This window comes from Octopus bimaculoides, chromosome 1, assembly GCF_001194135.2.
Source record: "Octopus bimaculoides isolate UCB-OBI-ISO-001 chromosome 1, ASM119413v2, whole genome shotgun sequence".
NCBI classification, from domain to species: domain Eukaryota; kingdom Metazoa; phylum Mollusca; class Cephalopoda; order Octopoda; family Octopodidae; genus Octopus; species Octopus bimaculoides.
The window spans coordinates 127,004,901-127,014,627 of record NC_068981.1 but is presented as its reverse complement, the minus strand read 5'-3'; the positions used below and the strand labels follow the sequence as shown (position 1 = coordinate 127,014,627).

The window sequence follows — 9,727 nt, the reverse complement described above, 5'->3', positions numbered from 1 at the left end:
CATTTACAACTTACTGACGAGAAAACAAATGTACATGTGTGTGTACATATATATATACACACATACATACATACATGCACGGGGGGGGGGGGGCTAGGGTTAAATTTGATGATTTTTTTTTGTTATGTCTCCTTTTTCAGGAACACCTTGAGGTATCAGTGAACAGTCGTCAGTGTTGGAGAGCATAAAGATTAAAGTTGTAGTTGGGAAAAGTTAGATGACATGCAGGACTAGAAGCCATCTGAATATTGGAAAAGAGTTACCTGTATTGTGATGATTCACACCAGGTATCAAAATGCTGACATCACGACTGCTGCTCAGTGCTCTGTGAATATTGTGAAGACTGTAAGATGTGACATGGGCAGCTGCAACAGAAACTATAAACCCATGGCCAGCAGGAAGGGACACTGTAGGCACTAGGTGTCTGCATGCCAGAATTCACCCCAAAATCTTTGAAGCTCAGTTCAGATGGCTATATGAAGCTGCTGGAACCTGTGATCAATCTCTGCCTAGAGAGGGTTGCTGCTGGAAGGCCATATGTGTAGCAGCAGGATTCGGTTCCTTGTTATACCTCTGGAAAGAGTCAGAAGTGGTTGTCAGAGAATTTCTACAACTTCACCAACCCCAATTTCTGGTTTCCTAATTCCCACCAATTGTAATCATATGGATTACTATGTGTAGGACGCAGTTGAGAAATACCAACTACTTTTCTTGCAACATCAAGGCCAAGATCAAGGAGGTGTTCGAAGATCTTTCCAGGGACACAGTGAGGAATGCATGTGTCTGGTTCTGAAGCCATCTTGAGGCTATGGTGGAAGATGAGTGGGACCACTTGGAGTAAACTGTCATCTTCCAGCCAAAATCTAGTTGATATATTTGTAAAATACTTTTATGCAAACTGTCAAATTTAACTCAAACACCTTATGTGTGTGTTTGTGTATGTATGTATATATGTGTGTGTGTGAAGGTGCATGGCTTAGTGATTAGAGTGTTGCATTCACAATTGCGAGATTGTGGGTTCGATTCCCAGTTGCTCTGCAATCATTTCATAAACATTTGATCACTATAAACAAATCATGTGTGGTTGTTCGGCACATTATGCATCATATAACTACGGGAGAGTCCATGATATACATATATATACACACACACATATAACTATGTATATATAGATATCTATATATGTGTGTATAAATATATGCATTTATATGTGTATGCATATATTATGTATGTGTGTGTATACATATATTGGAGAAATTACAATAAACATAAGCTTATATCATTTGTTCTTATGTGTGTAAACTTTAATTCTCTGTAATATAATGCAATAAAATGTTCCCTGGATGATCTGTTGTGATTAAGCAATTGCACTTGGAACATCCTATGCAGAGTTCCAAACAACCAGTGGTAACATATACATATGAACAAGTGATATGAACTTGTATTTCTTGTAAGTTCTATATTTGCTCTGTATAATGTGACTAGTTATGCCACTAAGTATAGTAGTAGCCAAACTGCTATACTAGAAGCAGACTGGATGATTATAATTTTCAAGGAGCTCTAAACTCAACAATAGCAGTCGCACATGTATTTGTGCACACGATATAATGTATGTGTGTGTATGTGTACACATATATATATAGATATATATTTTTATATTCATATATCTACATACACATACACAAACATATATATATATATATATATATTGGGTGTGAGATTTGAGTGTGTATTTGGTAACTTGATAAAAAAAAATTCTAATCTAATAAACACAAATCATTTTAGTAAAAAATCTGTGCATACATTTTTGATAAGCTTTCAGCTTTGATGACTGCTTTAATGTAGGACTGGAGTCATTGACATGTCTGCACTAAACACTTCTTATTCATTTCAACATCATCTGGACAATGGTGGCCCTCAGTGAAGCTATAATATTGTGAGGAAGTTGATTAGTCTCTTTCAACAATGCTCAAAATGTTTGCTATGTTTGGATGTCACAAGTTTGGTGTTATGTGATCATGAGGATTGTCTGACATCCATTCTTGAGTTATGTGAGCTTTCTTAGAAGGTACTGAGTTTTGTTGAAACACATAAAGCCTTCCACTGCAGACTTCATCCATCTAGAGCTTAACAGCTGTTTCTAGCATCTCAATGCATCCAGCAGCATTAGTTCTAAGACCCTGTGGTAAAATGTGAGATGGCATGACTTTGTTACATACTACTCCTAAAACCATATCAGTGCTGGAAACTTAGTGTACATCACTCAGGTGATACCAGAAGGATCTGTACATAATCTGTCATTTCTCCTGTTAGACTTCTGGTTTTGGTTGAAGTTTTTCATCAGAAAATGAAAGCATGCTTTGTTCACCTTGTTAAGTAACTGCCTGACTCGAATCAGTCTTTCTGTGTCATTGCAGACATGAAATGGACTCTCTTCAATACATCAGATGTTCTCATGCACCACAGTTCTAATAGTCTCCTTTGACATCTGAAGTTCTTTGGTGATGGCTATCATTGATTTTTGGCTATCATCATTGACAATGTTTTGAACTTATTGGATGAATTGCAATATCCTTATGTTTAAATATTTAGAATGTTCTCTTTAGAATTTTCTCTTTGATACAATTGAAACATTCCCATCTGAATTTTATATACAAAAGACCCTGCAACATTTAGAAATTGGCAATTTCAATAATATGTCTTTTCACTTCTTGTGTAAGTAATTTATCTGTCAAGTGGGATCTGAAAGAAATAAAAACCTTTTAGTAGGTTTGAAGAGAGTATTGCACAATTAAGTGCCTGAAATACTCCAAATACCCCTCACACCTATATTATAATAAATATATCATTATCATTATTTAGCGTCTGCTTTCCATGCTGGCATGGGTCAGATAGTTTGACTGGAACTGGTAAGCTGGAGAACTGCACCAGGCTCCAATCTGATTTGGCACAGTTTCTACGGCTGGATGCCCTTCCTAATGCTGACCACACCAAGAGTGTAATGAGGACTTTTTATGACAATGAATCTACAGGAACAATATTGCTATCTTTACTGATTCTACTGACGTTGACATAAAATATTTCAACAAACTCAACCCCCAACATGTTATTTCTTATAATTTTCAATGTCTCTGATATCACTACAGAAATAAAGGAAACCAAATATTCTGCAGCAGGCCTTGTTAGTGTCCTAAAGGAATGCTGACACCAACTTGTATCTCCTCTAACTGACCTCAGGAGAAAATCTTTAAAACTCCAGCTGTATATCCAAACACTTCTTATTACAACTTGTCATCATGATCTTCAAAAAGAGGAACAGATTCCTTTAAGTTAATTATTGTCCAATTTTACTCACCTCCTATTTCATCAAAGTGTTTGAAAGGGTGGTCAGATCAAGAATAACTGGCTTACTGGAGAGTGATGACCTTCTAAATTCCAATCAACATGGCTTTTGTTGTGGCAAAGACAGCATAATACAACTTCTACATCACTTTAGTGATATCCTTAAAGTTTTGGGAGTGAGCTTGAACACTGATGTTATATATCTTTCCTCAGCAGAGCCTACCATGACATCCTTCTGTTACAATTGCCTGATATTGGAATCTGTGATAAACTGCTGGACTGGATCAACAATTTTCTGGTGATCAGAACCCAACATGTGATCACTGGAGTCCATTCAAGCCCAGCAAAAGTCACTAGTGATGTTCCCCCAAGGACTGTATTAGATCCACTTTCTTCATAGTTTGTATAAATGACATTTCAAATATCATCAAACACAGCGAAATAAAAATGTTTGCAGATGACTCCAAGTTTCAAAAACTTACCAATGGAGAAAACCAAACAAAACCCCAATCTGATCTGCATGCTGTAAGTCAATGGGGAGACGGAAGCAGCATGCTAATAAATGATGGAAAATTTGAACTCATGCACTTAAAATAATCATACTCTCTTCCTTCAGGAAAATCACTCATGGCATCCAATAATAACACAGACTTAGTTGACAATCTCAGCTGGGGTGCTCACATCAGCAATAAGGTTGGTATGGCTTACAAGGGGAGCTCCTTGGTCCTCGGAATTTTCCAGACCAGAAAACTAGTTGTCATCATTTCCTTTCCCCCTCCTTTGTACAACCATACCTTGAATACTGCTGCCCCCTGTGGTCTCCCCATACCAAACAAAACATGTGAATTGAGACACTACAGTAAGCAATAAAAAAAATTAATAAATGCTCTGACAGATCTTCATTATTGGAACCAGCTTAAAACTTTGAAATTATTGTCTCCAGTGCAGTCATGAGTGCTACATCATTTGTACCATGTGAAGAATATACCACTGTCATTGCCCAAACGATTAACATCAAGTTCACAACTCACTCCAGGCTGGGACCCTGTGCCATGGACCTCTTACATGATTCAGGCTCATGACATAACTACACTGCAGTACAATCACTTGTCCTTTACAGGTCCTGCTCTATTTAATGTTATCACAAAATAAACCAAAGAAAAAGATCCTATAACCATTAAACGATATCTGGACAAATTATGTCAGAGAATACTGAACAAACCAAAGTACCTGGATACATTTCAATCAACAGCTTACTTGAATGGGCTATGATACCACAAATCTTGACTTAAAAGTGACATAACAGATTCTATCAGGTGGTGCTATTAAGTTGGACATGGCTTGAAACATATCTAAATCTAGATATATGTGTCTGTCTGTCTGTATGTATGTCATCATCATTTAATGTTGTCTTCCATGCTGGCATGAGTTGTACTGCCCTCCCTGGTGCCAATCACTTTACAGAGTTTATTGGGTAATATTTTCATGACAATGGCCAAGATAAGAACCTTGACAGAGTGGGGTTGCAGAAGAGAGGACGGTGGAATATAGATATATTTATTCATATATGTATGGGATTCAGTGGGACTGAACCTTAAAACCACGTGGTTGGGAAGCATGCTTCTTAAACTCAGTGCCTGTAAAGTGTGGGTGTGTTGGATTATTTTATTTATCTTTTCTTTCTTATTTTAAAATATTTGAAAATATACTGCTTGTAATTTTTTGTTTTTTATAAAGCAGTTTCAGTAAATTTATTTTACATACCCAGTAAATATGTAATAAAGATTTTGCATTTTAATTCATTCAATGTGACACCATTTGATTTTGAGGAAATTGAACAACAAATATATCCAATTCTGAAAAATTAAACTTAGAAAATCCAAAAATGTTCAAGCCTAAATTATCTGAGCATTGCTCAAAGTGGTTTCTGAAGAAATTCACCTTCACTGAAAGACAGGGGTCAGTTGAAATGTAAATACTTGAACAATTTTATTTCTTTAAAATGAATATAATTTAAATATCTTGATTATTACTCAGATTTCAATGTTCACAGCTCTCTTTTCCATCAAAGCTTTTTTCTTTTGGTTTTAGTTGCAGCCACATTTCATATAAGTGTGTATACACAATATCTTTACACCTATTAAGCATGCAAAATATATACTCAGTTTCTCACATTCTTCTGGCTATCACATTTATGCAATAACATAGTTGAATGTAAAGGCAATAGTCAGAATGCAGATGTGAAGTATTGTATCTTGCACACCTTATAGGTGTACACATATGACATATGGCTCCAAATGAAACCAATCTAAATGTCAAATTCTAACTATTAAAATTTATTGTTTTTCTGTGGACTTTTTTTTAATGATGCTGCAATATTTTGCTCTTGTTGGACCTGCCTTACCAGCTCCTTTTTATTGTAAAAATTGAAGTTATGTGAAACCTAAAGTACCTTTGGTGAAACCCCTTTTTAGATGTTCAGAGTCGTGAACAATAAGATACTGAAAAAATACAATTATAAAGGAAATTTAAAATTCTTTTTATTAAGTGGTGATACTGAATGAATATTTTACTTCTTCAATGCCTTATTGCATATATTCTGAAAAGGATCAAGCCAATTATTATTTTTTAAATAGAATAACAAAGTTTGATATTTTATGAATTGATTTTATATATCTTTTATATATATTAAAAAAGATTTTGATTTCAATATATAAAAATGTGATTTTATATCCTAATTAACCCATAACCTCTTCAAGACCATATTTCTGATGAATCACATTGCCTGTGCCTTTTTTTTCTTTTTTTTTCTTTTTCTACTAATCAAGGATTTGGAGGGATTCAGTAAAATGACTCATTGGTTGTATAACAAAATGATTTTTATACAAAATTATGATTGAAGATTTTGATTTAAATATGAGTAATTTTGTTTCATAAAGCCAAGGTTAGTCTCAGTCAGGAAGGTTGGTAATGAAATGGTTAAAGATGAAATTGTAGAATACCAGTTTGACATGTTTTTTAGATTGGGACCAAAATCACACACACACACACATAGGTGCAGGTGTGGCTGTGTAGAAAGAAGTTTGCTTCCCAACCACATGGGACTGAACCTGAAACCAGTACTCTGGGCAAGTGTTGTCAACTATAGCCTTGGGCTGACCAAAACCTTGTGAGTGGATTTGATAGATAGAAACTGAAGAAAGCCTGTCGTATGTATATGTGTGTGTATCTTTGTGTCTGTGTTTGACCCCTACCACCGCTTGACATCTAGTGTTGGTGTGTTTACATCCCCATAACTTAGTGGTTCAGCAAAAAAAACCAATAGAATAAGTACCAGGTTTAAAAGGAGATAAGTACTGGGGTTGATTAGTTCGACTAAAATCCCTCAAGGTGGTGCCCCAGCATGGTCGCAGTCTAATGAATGAAACTATATATATATATATATCATCATCATCATCATCATCATCGTTTAACGTCCGCTTTCCATGCTAGCATGGGTTGGACGATTTGACTGAGGACTCGTGCAACCGGATGGCTACACCAGGCTCCAATCTAATTTGGCAGAGTTTCTACAGCTGGATGCCCTTCCTAACGCCAACCACTCAGAGATTCTCAGGGCTTAAGTATAATCATTCAGCTGCTGGTAATGTATTTAATAAAGCTGAAATTGCATTAAAACAAGAAAATCAAGCTTTTTGATTTTATACCAGAATCTTGTAACTGCATACTTCTATTATCTCTTATCTTTTACTTGTTTCAGTCATTGGATACCAGCCATACTGGGGCATTGCCCTGAAGGGTTTTTGTCAAAATTCATCACCCCTAGTACTTATATATATATATTTTAAGTCTAGTACTTATTCTATCAGTCACTTTTGTGAAACTGCTAAGTTACAAGTATGTAAGCAAACTAACAATGGTAGTCAAACGATGGCGGGAATGACAACCACAGTCATAAAAACACACACAAAGACATACATGCATGTATGTACATGTGTGTATATCTATGTGTGTGCGTGTTTGTATATATATATATATATATATATATATATATATATACCCACACACACACACAATGGGCTTATGTGTACACAGTTTCCATTCACATGACATTGGTTAGCCAAGGAATATAGTAAATATAGTAAAAGACACTGGCTTAAGGTTCCACACAGTTACAAAGTGAGCTATTTGATGAATAATATTCAACATTTCAATATGTCTTTGATGAAATCAAACAATCAGACAAAATAGTTGATTTTTTTCATTAAATATCTGAAAAATATCTTTCACTCGGCAACATTTAAGACTTACATTGGAATGCTTCCTTTATTTTAACTATTAAATAGACACTAGTGTAGAGTTGAGCTCACAGTAATAACTTTCACTTGTCATGGCATTATAACATAGAAGCTAACAATTAAAAGCCTAAGATACTCTATTCCTATCCACACTGATACTATGGTATGGCTATACTTTATACCTTAAAGTATCAGAAGTATCTTGTGTCTTGATCTGTTAACTGTTAGAAAAAGGGATTGTATTAGTTTGTACACACACACATACACATATATATAAGGGCTATTTAAATTTAATGAGGTGTGTAAAATTCGTCTGTACACATTGAAACAATCTCTTTATCCTGTCTTTTCCTTTAGTCTTGAGTAATAAACTCTAGGTCAGAAAACTGACGCAAGTGAAACTGTGTCATCTGGTAGTTGATCATGGTACGAATAGCAAAATAACCTGAAAATATTTCAATCAGAATAAACCCAAACATGACTATATGAAGAGCTATTTCAAGAGGAAATGTCTGGCTTTCATTGAACAGCAGAAATATAATTAGAGGGAACTGCATCAGTAACGTCAAAAGCCAAGATCCGGAAAGCTCAGGTACCTGCAAATAGATAAATAAATAATAAATACTAAATAAAGCCCTTTACTAATTGTGCATGTATAGTTTTAGCTCCTGTAAAAATAGGTTGCTTCTAATGTAAATCAAAAGTACATACATGTCATTACCAAATCATTAATTATTACTTCACTTATTTAAGACAGTACATGGTTAGTAAAGATGATTAAACTGAATATTAGAGCATATATTTTATTATGTTTCAATTCAGTATGAGTTAAAATTTTGATAGGAAGTCAGTAAGCATTAGTAATACAATAGGATTAATTTGACTGACTACAGCACTTCCACAATAGAAACTACTGTTCCTGTGCATAGTGAAGAGTAATTCTATATCTCATATATTTCCTTATACTATTGGAATCTATACAGAATTTCATGAGTCAAAAATGCTATGGTGTTCTAAAGAGGAGAGAGCAAGTTCAGAGGGGTGCAGTTATGACTAGGAAGGATTAGGTCTCATATCAGCCTTTTGATCAAACAAATCTATGATCAAAGGTATTTCATCCTTGATCATCTCTCCATTTTTAGATATCAGACTACATTATTCAATATTTTCTTTTTAAAGATGGCTGGGTATGACCTGAAGGAGATTTGGCTGTTATTTCTTATAGGTTGAGTGACTGTATGGGGACTCCCATGACAGGTAGAGTGGCTAGTGTATGTTTTGATAGTGGAGGTGCACAGATTGTGGTAGTGATAGAAAAGACACTGTGACAATAGGATTTGTTGAAAGTGAAGTTATGACGGTCATATGGAAGGTTTTTTTTAAGGAACCATAGTCTACAGAAGGTTCAATTTCTACTCTCTTTTGATTGGCTTTGAGGCAGATTTTGAATTTATTCTTTGGTGAGTTTCTTTTGCAACTTCTATTAATAAAATCAGAAAAATAGATGTACCAGTGTGCGTGGTGTTTTGTGAGACATTAAATATTTTCATGAACCATTAGAGTCCATTGGACCTAAGTTTTTAGTCTGGTTCTTCTTGGACTAAATAAATGAGCAAAAAATGTCATATGGCACAGGTCACAAATGTATGTTCAATATATATAAATAGTATCTTCTTTTTTTTTTTTTCCTAACAAGACATATGAGATCATCATCATCGTTTAACGTCCGCTTTCCATGCTAGCATGGGTTGGACGATTTGACTGAGGACTGGTGAAACCAGATGGCTACACCAGGCTCCAATCTGATTTGGCAGAGTTTCTACAGCTGGATGCCATTCCTAACGCCAACCACTCTGAGAGTGTAGTGAGTGCTTTTACGTGCCACCAGCACGAAGGCCAGTCAGGCGGAACTGGCAACAGCCACGAGATGTTGTGTAAAACATCACTCTCTACATCCCAACTTTAATCATGAAAAAATACACTAGTTGTGAACTCACAATAATTGTGTTCTTTGTTATACAATTGATATTTCTTTTATTGAAATCTGTGGCAATTAATAAATAGAGAGACTTTAAAAATTATAAACT

At 35.1% G+C, this 9,727-nt stretch overlaps 1 protein-coding gene across 2 annotated transcripts in view; it reads right to left on the bottom strand.

Annotated features, from left to right (window-relative positions):
- Positions 1–5,988: 5,988 nt before the first annotated feature.
- LOC106882197 (transmembrane protein 17B) overlaps positions 5,989–9,727 on the bottom strand; it is a 17,243-nt gene continuing 13,504 nt past the window's right edge. For both annotated transcript variants that reach the window (XM_014932790.2, XM_014932789.2), the window contains one exon: positions 5,989–8,236. In XM_014932790.2, coding sequence (XP_014788276.1) covers positions 7,994–8,236 — 243 coding nt within the window. In that variant the 3' untranslated portion in view covers positions 5,989–7,993. The remainder of the gene's footprint in view (positions 8,237–9,727) is intronic.